The sequence below is a fragment of the Chiloscyllium punctatum genome, chromosome 7 (assembly GCF_047496795.1).
Source record: "Chiloscyllium punctatum isolate Juve2018m chromosome 7, sChiPun1.3, whole genome shotgun sequence".
Classification (NCBI taxonomy): Eukaryota; Metazoa; Chordata; class Chondrichthyes; order Orectolobiformes; family Hemiscylliidae; genus Chiloscyllium; species Chiloscyllium punctatum.
The window spans coordinates 133,490,860-133,507,057 of NC_092745.1; the positions used below are offsets into that span (position 1 = coordinate 133,490,860).

At 46.8% G+C, this 16,198-nt stretch overlaps 1 protein-coding gene across 1 annotated transcript in view; it reads left to right on the forward strand.

Annotated features, from left to right (window-relative positions):
- The window catches only part of tnni3k (TNNI3 interacting kinase), a 168,455-nt gene that overhangs the window by 72,285 nt on the left and 79,972 nt on the right, over nt 1-16,198 (forward strand). Inside the window, exon 16 of the mRNA XM_072574886.1 lies at nt 13,100-13,294. Coding sequence (XP_072430987.1) covers nt 13,100-13,294 — 195 coding nt within the window. The remainder of the gene's footprint in view (nt 1-13,099; nt 13,295-16,198) is intronic.

The following is a 16,198-nucleotide window of genomic DNA, read 5'->3' on the forward strand; positions in this document are numbered from 1 at the left end:
CCAGGGTTGACCCCCTGGCTTGATGGTAATGGTTAGTGGGGGAAATGCCGGGCCATGAGGTTACAGATTGTTCTGGAGTACAGTTCTGCTGCTGTTGATGGCCCTCAGTGCCTCATGGATGCCCAGGCTTGAGCTGCTAGATCAGTTCAAAGCCTGTACCATTTATCACAGTGATAGTGCCTTACAACACGATGGAGGGTATTCTCAATGTGAAGATGGGACTTCATCTCCACAAAGACTTTTACCGATATTGTCGTGGACAGATGCATCAGCAGCCAGTAGATTGGTAAGGATGAGGCCAAGTATATTTTTTCCACTTGTTGGTTCCTTCACCACCTGCTGCAGACTCAGTCCTTTATTCATTAGGACCCAACCAGCTCGGTCAGTAATGCTGCTGCCGAGCCACTCTTGGTGGTAGGACATTGAAATCCACTCGAAGTCAAGGTCTCCCAGAGCAACTCCCTCCCGACTGTATCCCACTGCAGCGCCACTTCTGCTGGGTCTGTCCTGCTGGTGGGACAGGACATATCCAGGGATGGTAATGGTGGTGTCTGGGACATTGTCTGTAAGGTATGATTCTGTGAGTATGACTGTATCAGGCTGTTGCTTGACTAGTCTATGAGACAGCTTGCCCAATTTCGGCACTATCCCCCGGATGATGGTAAGGAGGACTTTGCGTGGTTGACCGGGCATTTGCCATTGTCTTTTCCGGTTCCAAGGTCGATGCCAGGTCATCTGTCCGGTTTCATTTTTTTGTTGTGACTTTCTAGCCATTGACACAACTGAGTGGCTTGTTAGGCCACTTCAGAGGGCAGCTGAGAGTTACATGTAGGCCAGACCAGATAAGGAAGGCAGATTTTCTTCCCTAAAAGACATTAGTGAACCAGATGGGTTTTTCTCACAATTGCTTCATGGTCAGCAGTCCACTCTTAATTTCAGATATTTTTTAATGAATTCAAATTTCACCATCTGCTGTAGCAGGATTTGAACCCAGGTCCCCGGAACATTATTGTGGGTTTCTGAATGAATAGTCGAGTGATAATATCACTGGGCCACTGCCTCCCTGACACAGAGGATTTCTGGACAGCTGCATTGAGGGCCAGTAATGCTGATGAGGTGAGGATTGTGACTTTTGATAATTTATGCTGCTTCACCCAGAGAGTGGTGGCTGTGTGGAATGCTCTGCCCCAGAGGGCAGTGGAGGCCCAGTCTCTGGATTCATTTAAGAAAGAATTGGATAGAGCTCTTAAAGATAGTGGAGTCAAGGGGTATGGAGATAAGGCTGGAACAGGATACTGATTGGGAATGATCAGCCATGATCATATTGAATGGCGGTGCAGGCTCGAAGGGCTGAATGGCCTACTCCTGCATCTATTGTCTATTGTCTATTGTCATATTCATAAAGCCATACAGCACAGAAACAGGCCTTTTGGCCCATCCTGTCTATGCTGATCAGCAAACACTGCTCTACACTAATCCCATTTACCTGCACTTGGTTCATAGCCTTCTATACCTTATTATTCCAAGTACCCATCCTGCTGCTTACAATGCTGTGAGATTCCCTGTCTCCATCCCACTCTCAGGCAGCACCTTCCATATTTCTGCCACCCTCTGGGTGAAATAAAACTCTTTCTCCAATCCCCTCTAAACCACTTGCCCCTCACCTTAAATATTTGCCCTCTGGTCTTAGAGACACCTGCCATGGGGAATGGATTCTCACAAGCTACTCTATCCCTCCCATAATTGTGTATCTGTCAATCAGATCCCCTCTCAGTATCCTCTTCTCCAGGGAAAACAAACCCAGCCTATCCAGTCTCTCCTCATTACTGAGACTTTCCAGCCCAGGCAACATCCTGGTGAATCTCCCCTGCTCCCTCTCCATGCAATCACATCCTTCCAATAGTGTGGTGACCAGACCTGTATATTGTTACGACACAGGGTAAAGTTTCTGCTTAATTTAAACCAGCAACACAGAAAAGACTTACCCTGTGCAGTAATCTGTGAAACTCCGAGAGGCCAAGAACTTTTTAAAGTAAAAGTTAACAACTTTATTTCTTAAAGTATAACAGAGAACAATTAACTAACAATTATTTACAACTCCTTCCTCTAACCTAACTTTTACTTTCCCTTTTACAATACTAGTCCCATAAAACCTTGATTAAGATTTACTGAAAAACTCAAATTTGAAAACCAGCCGACTATCGAATCCTCTCTTTGCAGATTTGCTTGCCGGGTCGGTGTCGATGTTTTTCTCTGTGCAAACTCCTTCTCTCGACAGAAACCTCTCAGACAGTTCTGACTAGCAGTCTACACCTGTTCATCTTGTGGCAGTTCTCTTCCAACTGTTAAATTTTCCCCAGGCTTATACCCCAAAGCATCAGAATGTTTCATTGGTTTTTAATATTGTTGATATACTAAATTCAAACTTGATTGGAGTTTGGTATTTTGGAGGATAATTTAAACTGATTGGCCAAATTTGAATTTGTTTTTGTCTCCAGGCAACCAGCTACTCTAGCTGCTGCACCAAAAGGTTTCATTGTATCTTGTTCAAAACACTTGGTGCTGTCAGGTAGTTCTGCTAAATTTTAACTTTCTTCAAGGTACAGTACAGCCATATCCTCATAACAACATGGTATTCCATCCATGGCCTAACCAATGCTCCTTAAAGTTATATCAAGACTTCCTTGATGCTACATTTTACACCTGGAGTAATGAAGGCAAGCATCCTGTCTCCCTTTACTGCCCCCTTCAGGGACCTATGGACTTCTACACCAAGGTCCCTTTTATAGAACAAAGAACATTACAGTGCAGTACAGGCCCTTCGGCCCTCGATGTTGCGCTGCCCTGTCATACCAATCTGAAGCCCTCCCTCAGCATTGACCCTCCGACAGTGCGGCGCTCCCTCAGCACTGGCCCTCCGACAGTGCGGCACTCCCTCTGTACTGACCCACTGACAGAGTGGCACTCCCTCAGCACTGACCCTCTGACATGCTTGTCCAATGACGACTTAAATGTACCTAAAGTTGGCAAATCTACTAGCGTTGCAGGCAAAGCATTCCATACCCTTACTACTCTGAGTAAAGAAACTACCTCTGACATCTTTGTTCTTCAATCATACCTAGAGACTTACCATTCATAGTCTAAGATATAAGAAAGATGTCAGAGGTAGTTTCTTTACTCAGAGAGTAGTAGGTAGGTAGAACACCCTGCCTGCAACAGAGGTGGACTCATTAACTTTAAAGGCTTTTAAATGGTCATTGGATAGGCATCTGGACGAGAATAGGATAGTGTAGGTTAGATAGGCTTCAAATTGGTTCTACAGGTCAGCACAACATCAAGGGTTGAAGGGCCTGTACGGCACTGTAATGCTCTATGTTCTATGTTCTAAGTCCTTTCCTTATTAAACCTCTTAAATGCATCACCTTGCCCGTATAAGGATGACTCTACCCAGTTTACCAGCTGATCAATATCAGACTGTCGCCTCAGACCATCCTCCTCACTGTCAACAACACCCACCAATTTTCGTGTTACCTGTAAACTTGCCAATTATACTGTCTACAAGCACACCCACGTCATTAATGATGATAACAAATAGCAAGAGTCCCGTGGTACACCGCTGGTCGCAGACACCCAATCACTAACACATCCCTCCACCACCTCCCGGTACCTCCTGTTTGGAAGCCAGTTTTGGATCCAATTTGCCAAATTGCCTCGGATTCCGTGGGCTCTTACCTTTTGGATCAGCCTTCCATGTGGGACCTTGTTAAAGGCCTTACTGAACTCCATGTAAACTACATCAACTGCATTACCCTCCTCAATATACTCAGTCACCTTTTCAAAAACTCAATTAAATTAGTCAGACAGGATCTCCCTCTAACAAATCCATGTTGACTATCACTGATCAATCCCTGCCTTTCCAAATATCGACTAATCTTATCTTTCAGAATTGTTTCTAATAATTTCCCTCCCATTGCTGTCAGACTAACTGCTCTATAACTACCTGGCTTATCCCTGCTGCCATTCTTTAACAAAGGAACCACATTAGTTGTCCTCCAGTTATTTGGCACTTCGCCTGTGGTCAGTGAAGTATTAATTACTTCTGCCAGGGCCCCAGCAGTTTCCTCCCCTTCTCTCCCATAGCAGCCTGGGCCGTGGGGATTTATGCACCTCTGTGCCCATTAAAACATCTCGTACCTCCCCCTTATTAACGTTAATGTGTTCTAGAACCTCACCATCCCAACTGAAATCCCCGGCTACAATCTGTGAGTACAGATGAGAAATATTCATCTAAAATCTCACCCACATCCACTGGTTCCATCCACAGTTTGCCCCTTTGGTCTCTAATAGGTTCCACTCTTTTCTTAAACAACCTGTTACTCTGATTATAAAAGCCTTGGAGCTTTCCTTAATCCTAATTGCCAAATATATTTCCTGGCCCCTCTTTGCCTGCCTAATTTCTCTTTTAAGGAACCCCATACAGTCTCTATACATTTGAAGGGCCCCCTGTGTTTAACGCTCTGTACTTGACATATGTTGATAATATCGAGGGCTATTGTAGGCTGCAGCGTGGCATAGGCAGGATACAGAGCTGGGCTGAGAAATGGCAGATGGAGTTCAACCTGGATAAATGTGAAGTCATGAATTTTGGAAGGTCAAACTCAAATGCTGAATATAGATTAAAGACAGAATTCTTGGCAGTGTGGAGGAACAGCGGGATCTTGGTGTTCAAGTACATAGATCCCTCAAAGTCGCCACCCAAGTGGATAGGGTTGTTAAGAAAGCATATGGTGTTTTGACTTTCATTAACAGGGGGATTGAGTTTAAGAGCCGCGAGGTTTTGCTGCAGCTCTACAAGTCCCTGGTGAGACCACACTTGGAATATTGTGTCCAGTTCTGTTCATCCTACTATAGGAAAAATACAGAGGCTTTGGAGAGGGTGCAAAGAAGGTTTACCAGGACGCTGCCTGGACTGGAAGGCTTGTCTTATGAAGAGAGGTTGACTTAGCTCGGACTTCTCTCTGGAGAGAAGGAGGAAGAGAGGTGACCTGATCAAGGTATACGCCAGAGACTTTTCCCCAGGGCAGGATTGACTGGAACGAGGAGTCATAGTTTGAAGATATTAGGAGGAAGGTATAAAGGAGACATCAGAGATAGGTTCTTTATGCAGAGAAAAATGGTCATTTCCATTTTTACCTCTTGATATGTACCACGACTGCTGACTGTTCACTCTTCCCCATGGGACTGGCCTGCAGCCGCTCTGAGACATCTCTGACCCTGGCAGCATCTGTGGTGAGAAATCAGAATTAACACAGAACATAGAACATAGAAAAATACAGCGCAGTACAGGCCCTTCGGCCCTCGATGTTGCGCCAACCGAAGCCTACCTAACCTACATTAGCCCAATAACCTCCATATGCTTATCCAATGCCCCCTTGAATGACCATAAAGAGGGAGAGTCCACCACTGATACTGGCAGGGCATTCCATGAACTCACAACCCGCTGAGTAAAAAATCTACCCCTAACATCTGTCCTATACCAACCCCCCCTTAATTTAAAGCTGTGTTCCCTAGTAACAGCTGACTCCATACGCGGAAAAAGGTTCTCACTGTCAACCCTATCTAAACCCCTAATCATCTTGTACACCTCTATCAAATCTCCCCTAAACCTTCTTTTCTCCAATGAGAAAAGTCCCAAGTGCCTCAGCCTTTCCTCATACGATCTTCCTACCATACCAGGCAACATCCTGGTAAATTTCCTCTGCACCCGTTCCGGTGCCTCCACATCCTTCCTATAGTATGGCGACAAAACTGTACACAATACTCCAGATAAGGCCGCACCAGAGTCTTATACAACTGCAACATGACCTCAGGACTCCGGAACTCAATTCCTCTACCAATAAAGCCCAGTACACCATATGCCTTCTTCACAGCACTATTTACCTGGGTGGCAACTTTCAAAGAGCTGTGTACATGGACACCAAGATCTCTCTTCTCATCTACACTACCAAGTAGCCTACCATTAGCCTAGTAATCCATCTTCTTGTTACTCCTACCAAAGTGAATGACTTCACATTTAGCTACATTGAACTCCATTTGCCACCTTTCTGCCCAGCTCTGCAACTTATCTATATCCCGCTGTAACCTGCCACATCCTTCTTCGCTGTCCACCACTCCACCGACTTTCGTATCATCCGCAAACTTGCTCACCCAGCATTCAAGCCCCTCCTCCAGGTCATTTATAAAAATGACAAACAGCAATGGTCCCAAAACAGATCCTTGTGGAACATCGCTAGTAACTGCGCTCCAAGATGAACCTTTACCATCAACTACTACCCTCTGTCTCCTTCCAGCCAGCCAATTCCTAATCCAAACCTCTAATGCACCCTCAATGCCATACCTCCGTAATTTTTGCAGTAGCCTGCCATGGGGTACCTTATCGAACGCCTTGCTAAAATCCATATACACCACATCTACTGCTTTACCCTCGTCCACTTCCTTGGTCACCTTCTCAAAGAACTCAATAAGGTTTGTGAGGCATGACCTGCCCTTCACAAAACCATGCTGACTATCCTTGATCACATTATTCCTATCCAGATGTTCATAAATCCTATTCCTTACAATTCTCTCTAAGACTTTGCCCACAACAGAAGTGAGACTCACTGGCCTATAGTTACTCGGGTTATCCCTACTCCCCTTCTTGAACAAGGGGACCACATTCGCTATCCTCCAGTCTTCTGGCACTATTCCTGTAGACCACGACAACATAAAAATCAAGGCCAATGGCTCTGCTATCTCCTCCCTTGCTTCCCAGAGGATCCTAGGATAAATGCCATCAGGCCCAGGGGACTTATCTATTTTCACCCTTTCCAGTATTCCCTGGACCTCTTCCCTACATACCTCAAAGCCATCCATTCTAATCACTTGTGACTCAATACTCACGTCAGCAACAAAGTCCTGTTCCTGAGTGAATACTGATGAAAAGTATTGATTTAGTGTCTCTCCAATCTCCTCTGCCTCCACGCACAACTTCCCACTACTATCCTTGACTGGACCGATACCTACCCTAGTCATCCTTTTATTCCTGACATACCTATAGAGAGTCTTAGGGTTTTCCCTAATCCTACCAACCAAGGACTGTTCATGTCTCCTTCTCGCTGCTCTTAGCTCTCTCTTTAGATCCTTCCTGGCTACCTTATAACTCTCAATCGCCCCAACTGAACCTTCACGCCTCATCTTTACAAAGGCCGCCCTCTTCCCTTTTACAATGGATTCCAATTCCTTATTAAACCACGGCTCCCTCACAAGACCCTTTCCTCCCTGCCTGACTGGTACATACTTATCAAGGACACCCAATAGCTGCTCCTATATCATTTGTGTCCTTCCTTTGAAGCCTATTTTTCCAATTCACGCATCCTAAGTCTTGCCTCACTGCATCATAATTTCCCTGCCCCCAGCTATAACTCCTGCCCTGCAGTGCACACTTATCCCTCTCTATCACTAGAGTAAAAGTCACCGAGTTGTGGTCACTGCCCCCGAAGTGCTCACTACCTCCAAGTCTAACACCTGGCCTGGTTCATTACCTAGAACCAAATCCAGTATGGCCTCACCTCTTGTTGGCCTGTCTACATATTGTGTCAGGAAACCCTCCTGCACACATTGGACAAACACCGACCCATCTAACGAACTCGAGCTATAGCTTTCCCAATCAATATCTGGGAAGTTAAAGTCCCCCATAACAACCACCCTACTACTTTCACTCCTCCTGAATCATCCTCGCAATACTTTCCTCTACGTCTCTTGGACTATTAGGAGGCCTGTAGAAAACTCCTAACAGGGTGACCTCACCTTTCCTATTTCTAACCTCCGCCCACACTACCTCAGATGGCAAGTCTTCCTCCATCGTCCTTTCCACCGCTGTAATACTATCTTTGACAAGCAATGCCACACATCCCCCTCTTATACCCCCACCTCTGACCCTACTAAAACATTTAAACCCTGGAACCTGCAACAGCCATTCCTGTCCCTGTTCTACTCACGTCTCTGTAATAGCCACAACATCGAAGTCCCAGGTACCAACCCACGCTGCAAGTTCACCTACCTTATTTCTTATACTTCTGGCATTGAAGTATACACACTTCAAGCCACCTTCCTGTTTACAGACACCCTCCTTCGAGATCGATGCCTTGTTCCTAACCTCCCTACACTCCAGATCCTGCACCCTAAAGCTACAGTCCAGGTTCCCATGCCCCTGCAGAGTTAGTTTAAACCCTCCCAAAGAGCACTAGCAAACCTCCCCCCAAGGATACTGGTGCCCCTCAGGTTCAGATGTAGACCATCCTGTTTATAGAGGTCCCACCTTCCCCAGAAAGAACCCCAGTTATCCAAGTACCGAAATCCCTCCCTCCTGCACCATCCCTGTAGCCACGCATTTAACTGTTCTCTCTCCCTATTCCTCGACTCTCTATCACGTGGCACGGGTAACAAACCAGAGACAACGACTCTTTTCGTTCTAGCTCTGAGCTTCCAACCTAGCTCCCTGAAAGCCTGTCTAACGTCCTCACCCCTCTTCCTACCTATGTCGTTGGTGCCAACGTGGACCATGACCTGGGGCTGCTCCCCCTCCCCCTTAAGGACCCGGAAAACATGATCAGAGACATCCCGTACCCTTGCACCTGGGAGGCAACATACCAATCGTGAGTCTCTGTCGCCCCCGCAAAACCGCCTATCTGTGCCCCTCACTATTGAGTCCCCAATAACAATCACTCTACCTTTCACCACCCTTCCCTTCTGAGCAACGGGGACAGGCTCCATGCCAGAGACCTGAACCTCGTTGCTTACCCCTGGTAAGTCGTCCCCCCCACAAGTATCCAAAACGGTATACTTGTTCTTGAGGGGAATGACTGCAGGGGGTCCCTGCACTGGCTGCTTCCTCCCACTCCCCCTCACTGTCACCCATCTCTCTATAATGTTTGGAGTAACTACTTCCCTAAAGCTCTGATCTATGACCCCCTCTGCCTCCCGAATGATCCGCAGTTCATCCAGCTCCAGCTCCAGTTCCCTAACACGGTCTTGGAGGAGCTGGAGATGGGTGCACTTCTTGCAAGTGTAATCAGCAGGGACACTAATGGCTTCCCTCACCTCAAACATCTTGCAAGAGGAACATTGCACTGCCTTCGCTGCCATCCCTCTAAAAGGTAAACTTTAAAAAGAAAACTGGATCTAAAGAAACAAATAAGCAAAATGCAGCACTTACCTGCTTATCACAATGGGTCTTATTATTAGGTTAGAGGAGGAGGGTGGGTGGGAGGCTCTATCCCTGTAGTGCCTCGGGTTCCTCGCCTGCGCGCTTTTATAAGAAAAAAAACCCTTCCCAGGTAAGCTAGCGCGACATCAGCTTCCGGGTCCGCTAGGCGCTTAAAAAAAACTTTAAATTTTAACCGTTAAAAAAAACAATAACTGGACTATACCGCGACTTAAAATAAACACCATCAGACAGCCGTTACCTGCTCCGCCGAGAGAGTCAAAACGTTTCGGGTCCAGTAACTATTCGTCAGAATTCAGGAGCATTGTGCTGAGGAAGGGTTACTGGACCTGAAATGTTAACCCTGATTTCTCCCCACAGATGCTGCCAGACCTACTGAGCTTTTCCAGCAACTTCTGTTTTTGATTCTGATTTTCAGCATCTACAAATGTTTTGGCTGTTTTTAGCTTTAACAATTAACTTGTCAGTCTCTCTGGGACATGGTTTTTTTTAAAACAAGTATCAGAGAGAGACGCCTCCTGGAATGATTATGGACATTTGTTTGCATTGTGTCAGTTTTGTAATTAGCGTGAACAGTGAAAAACATGAGAGTGCTTTCCGTTTAGAAAAATCAGGATTTTCTTTCATTTAGGGGGAAAGCCCATAAATTAGAAACTTTTTGATTTCATTCACAAAAGTCCCAGGTAAAGTAATATACAAGAATAGTCTCCTTGAGAAAATAGCTAGTTCAGTTTGAAAATGTGTTAGCTTTGTGTAAGTTCCAGATCAGCAGGGTTTGGTTTGAACCCGAAGGAGTTATTTAATTGAAGGAAACTCTTAGCCAGTTGTGTGAATAATTTTGTTGTTTTCTTTCATGAAATGTGGGTTTTGCTGGTCATCCAGCATTTATTGCCTGTTGCGAGTTGCCCTGGTGGTGAGCTGCCTTCTTGATCCTCTGTAGTGTTGTGGGTAGATCCACTCTGCCCTAAGGGAGGGAATTCCAGGATTCTCAGTGATGCTGAAGAAACTTTCCAAGTCAGGGTAGTGAGTGTTTTGGAGGGGAGCTTTCAGCTGGTGGTGTTCCTATGTATCTGCTGCCCTTGTCCTTCTCAAGGGCAATTAGGGACAGGCAAGAAAACCTGGCCCAGCCAAAGACACCCCCACCACATGGAGGAATCCTATTCTACCCCAACACGTGACAGTGATTTCTGAATCCAATTCTCTCTCCAATAGACACACTCCTTAAATGTGGTCTCATTCAAAACTTCCAACCAGAGTCTAACTTTCACCCACTTACATGTACTCCTCACCCCTCTGTGTCTGTGCAATGTTTTGATATTAAGACGTTATTCTTGATTCCTAACCCACTGCCTCTTTCCACACTCGCTAATCTCCTCCAGCCAAGCAACCCTCAGAGATACCTTCATTTCTCCAATTCTGAATTCCAGTTGCATAGACCAGTTGTTAATTACTGCAGGATGTGTACCCAGGCCTTCAGCTGCTGAGGAATGTCCTCCTTAAACCCTGACACTGCCCCCTGCTAAAGTCCATCTCTTTAGTGGAATGTTTGGTCACTTGTCTCTTGTCCTATGGCTCCATCTCACAGGGTGACCGACCGATAGTGCTCTGTAAACATTTTGGCATTTTTATTAGATTGGAGAACTGTAACTCTTATAAACTCTTAGACAGGCTAACTTAAAACAGGATCAATTTGGCCAAATTTGAAAAGAATTTAAAGGATAAAATTACAAGGATGCCTTTTACAAACCTGGTTTGTATTTCTTCAAGTTCAGAAGCAGCTAAATGGAAATCCCCAGACGATGAAAGAAGTTGATTGGGTCGATGCAGAGAATCTGTTTCCACTGGGGAGGGGGAGAGACCAGAACAAGGGGCAGAACATTCTGATCCAAGCCAGACTGTTCAGGGGGAAGTCAGGAACCAGCTCCCCCTCCCCATTCCTCCCACCCACACACAGCCCATAGAAGCTTACAATTCTATTCCCCAAAAAGCTGTGGAAGATTGAAGTTCTCCCTCAGTACTGACCCTCCGACAGTGAAGCATCGCTCAGCACTGACCCCCTGACAGTGCGGCATTCCCTCAGCACTGACACTCTGACAGTGCAGCACTCCATCAGCATTGACCCTCCAACAGTGCTTCATTCCCTCAGTACTGATCCTCTATGACAGTGCAGCATTCCCTCAGCACTGACCCTCCGACAGTGCAGCACTCCCTCAGTACTGATCCTCTATGACAGCGCAGCATTCCCTCAACACTGACCCTCTGACAGTGCAGCACTCCCTCAGCACTGACGCTCTGACAGTGCAGCACTCCCTCAGTACTGACCTTCCGACAGTGCACCACTCCCTTAGTACTGACCCTCTGACAGTGCAGCACTCCCTCAGCACTGACCCTCTGACAGTGCGGCATTCTCTCAGTACTGACCCTCTGTGACAGCGCAGCACTCCCTCAGCACTGACCCCCCCGACAGTGCAGCACACCCTCAGCACTGACCCCCCCAACAGTGCAGCACTCCCTCAGCACTGACCCTCCGTCAGTGCAGCACTCCCTCAGTACTGACTCTCTGACAGAGCAGCACTCCCTTAGCATTGACCCTCTGTGACAGTGGGGCACACCCTCAGCACTGACCCTCCAAAATGTGCTGCACTCCCTCAGTATTGACCTCCCAGACAGTACAGCACTCACTTAGTACTGACCCTCTGTGACAGTGCAGCACTCCCTCAGTACTGACCCTCTGACAGTGCTGCACTCCCTCAGCACTGACCCTCTGACAGCAGAGCACTCCCTCAGTACTGACCCTCTGACAGTGCGGCATTCCCACAGCACTGACCCTCCGACAGTGCAGCACTCCCTCAGCATTGACCCTCTGTGACAGTGCAGCACTCCCTCAGCACTGACCCTCTGACAGTGCAGCACTCCCTCAGCACTGACGCTCTGACAGTGCAGCACTCCCTCAGCACTGACCCTCTGTGACAGTGCAGCACTTCCTCAGCACTGACCCTCTGACAGTGCAGCACTCCCTCAGCACTGACCCTCCAACAATGCAGCACTCCCTTAGCATTGACCCTCTGTGACAGTGGGGCACACCCTCAGCACTGACCCTCTGACAGTGCGGCACTCCCTCAGCACTGACCCTCTGACAGTGCAACACTCCCTCAGTACTGGCCCTCTGACAGTGCAGCACTCCCTCAGCACTGACCCTCTGATAGTGCGGCACCCCCTCAGTACTGACCCTCCGACAGTGCGGCACCCCCTCAGTACTGACCCTCCGACAGTGCGGCACTCCCTCAGCACTGACCCTCTGACACTCCATCTTGCATTTGGATTTTTTGAGTAGAGTTTTAGTAAGTCTATGTAACAGGGACTGATAACCACAAGAATTGGACTGAGTGATGTTTATGTTTGTGAGTATCATAAACTATTTTTCGCTATCGACTGAGTGTTGCTCTTTGGTGCTTGCTTTGTGAATGATGCTGTACAGCAACTCCCCAAGGAGCCTCAGTCTACACCTACCAAGCCCACTACCCCTTCCATCTGGAAGGACAAGGGCAGTGGGTACATGGGAACACCGCCCCCTGCAAGTTCCCCTCCAAGCCACTCACCATCCTGACTTGGAAATAAATCAACATTCCTTCACAGTTGCTGGGTGAAAATCCTGGAATTCTCTCCCTAAGGGCAATGTGGGTCTACCTACAACATATGGTCTGCAGCGGTTCAAGAAGGCAGCTCACACCCACCTTCTCAAGGGGCAACTAGGGATGGGCGATAAATACTGGCCCAGTCTGTGACACCCGGATCCTGTGAAAGAATTAAAATCCCTTGTTTTTTCTTTGAAATTAGATATCGAGCCAACACCTTTTGCTCCAAATCAGACGTGGATATGTTTTGCCGGGAAGTTTCCATCCTCTGCCGCCTGAACCATCCCTGTGTTATCCAGTTTGTCGGTGCCTGCTTGGATGATCCCAGTCAGTTTGCCATCGTGACACAGTTCATCTCAGGAGGATCCTTGTTCGCCTTGTTACATGAACAGAAAAGGTAAAATCTCTCCTTGCTCATGCCCTCCTGGTGTTGTATTGTAGAAGGAGGCAATATCACCTAACTTGTTCCTACCCTTCAAATGATCTATCCAATTGCTCCCTGTCTTTCCCCATATGCCTGTGAATGTTTCCCTTTCCAATATTATCCATTTTCCTTTTGAAGTTTATTAATGAGTCTGCTTCTACCTCCCTCCAGGAAGTGCATCTTGCAACTTGCTGTAAGAAATGTCCTTGGCCCTCCGGGTCTTCTGCTAATTCTCCTCAACTTGTGTCTGTCAGACTGTCCTGCTGCGTGTGGCAATCACAGTACACATCAATAACTTTTGAAAAGACAATTCCCTGAAGCCAGTGAAAATGACTGAAGGGCAAGTTTTCACTTGTTACAACTATTCTTGGAAAAGAATCAACATGCACCAAAATGTTAATTAACAGGCAAATTGTAATTCATACTGATGCTTCACTCTGTGCCTGAGTGCTCTATCTGCAAGAAGGGAGGCTATTCTCACAACCACTCCACATTCTCCAGCAGTGGCTCATAGCTTACCCCCAGACCAGCCTGGAACATCCAGAATCTTTCACCAATCCTTCCACTCATCCTTCCAGTCATTGAGCCATACAGCACGGAAACAGACCCTTCCATCCAACCAGTTCAATAGACAATAGATGCAGGAGTAGGCCATTCTGCCCTTCGAGCCTGCACCGCCATTCAATATGATCATGGCTGATCATTCCTAATCAGTATCCTGTTCCAGCCTTATCTCCATACCCCTTGACTCCACTATCTTTAAGAGCTCTATCCAATTCTTTCTTAAAAGAATCCAGAGACTGGGCCTCCACTGCCCTCTGGGGCAGAGCATTCCACACAGCCACCACTCTCTGGGTGAAGTAGTTTCTCCTCATCTCTGTCCTAAATGGTCTACCCCGTATTTTTAAGTTGTGTCCTCTGGTTCGGCACTCCCCCATCAACGGAAATATGTTCCCTCCTGCCAGAGTGTCCAGTCCTTTCATAATCCTATACGTTTCAATCAGATCCCCTCTCAGTCTTCTAAACTCAAGGGTATACAAGCCCAGTCGCTTCAGTCTTTCCGTGTAAGGCAATCCTGCCATTCCAGGAATTGACCTCGTGAACCTACGCTGCACTCCCTCAATAGCCAGAATGTCTTTCCTCAAATTTGGAGACCAGAACTGTACACAGTACTCCAGGTGTGGTCTCACCAGGGCCCTGTACAGCTGCAGAAGCACCTCTTTGCTTCTATACTCAATCCCTCTTGTTATGAAGACCAGCATGCTATTAGCCTTCTTCACGACTTGCTGTACCTGCATGCTTGCCTTCATTGACTGGTGTACAAGAACACCCAGATCTCTCTGAACAGCCCCTTTACCTAATTTGATACCATTGAGGTAGTATTCTGCCTTCCTGTTCTTGCCACCAAAGTGGATAACCAGACATTTATCCACATTAAACTGCATCTGCCATGCATCTGCCCACTCACCTAACTTGTCCAGGTCACCCTGTAATCCCCTAACATCCTCATCACATTTCACCCTACCACCTAGCTTTGTGTCATCAGCAAATTTGCTAATGTTATTGCTGATACCATCTTCTATATCATTTACATATATTGTAAAAAGCTGCGGTCCCAGCACGGATCCCTGCGGTACCCCACTGGTCACTGCCTGCCATTTCGAAATGGAGCCGTTAATCACTACCCTTTGTTTCCTATTAGCCAACCAATTCTCTATCCAATCTAGTACTTTGCCCCCAATCCCGTGCGCCCTAATTTTACTCATGCTGAACATAATCCCAAAGTAAACTCGTCTGTTCCTGGATCATATCCTTCCAAACCATTCCTATTCATGTATCGATCCAAACGTCCTTTAAACACTGTAACTGCACCCACAACCACCCTCCTCCACCCTCCTCCACCCTCCTCCACCCTCCTCCACCCTCATCCACCCTCATCCACCCTCATCCACCCTCATCCACCCTCCTCCACCCTCATCCACCCTCCTCCACCCTCCTCCACCCTCATCCACCCTCCTCCACCCTCATCCACCCACATCCACCCACATCCACCCACATCCACCCACATCCACCCACATCCACCCACATCCACCCACATTCACCACTTCCCCACAAAGTTCATTCCACAGGTGAATCATCCTCTGTGTAAAAAAAAAGTTGCCTCTTATGTCATTTCTAAATCTCTCTTCTCTTACCTTAAAAATGTGCCCCCTCATCTTGAAATCCCCCATCCTAGGGAAAAGATGACTACCCTTAACTCTAGCTTGACCTCTCTTTTTTTTAGAAACTTTTATCAGGTTGCCTGTCAACCACTTACACTCCAGTGAAAGAGGTTTCAACCTATCCAGCCTTCCTTTAGAACACAAACCTTCCACACATGGCAACATCCTGGGAAATCTTTGCAGAGCTCTCTCCAGCTTAATAATATCCTACACAGTATTCCAGAAAAGGCATCACCAATGTCCTGTACAACCTCAATATGACTTTCCAACTCCTATACTCAAAGGCAAGCATGCCAAGTGCCTTTTTAATCACATGCACCCCTAGATCCCTCTGTTCTACCCACGACCCAACCATTAATTGTATAAGCTCTAGCCTTGTTTTACCAATCTGCAATAGCTTGCATTTATTCAGATTAAACTCCATCCGCCATTTTTCAGCCCATTGACCCATTCGATCAAGATCCCTTTGTAACCTTAGAAAGCCTTCTTCACTGTCTACTATGCTGCCAATTTTGATATTGTCCACAAACTTACTAATCATGCCTTCTATATTCTCATCTAAATCATTTATATAAATGACAAAAAGAGGATCCAGAACTGAGCCCTGAGGAACCTGCCTGACATTTCACAGCCTCCTGACAAGGCTCAATTCTCA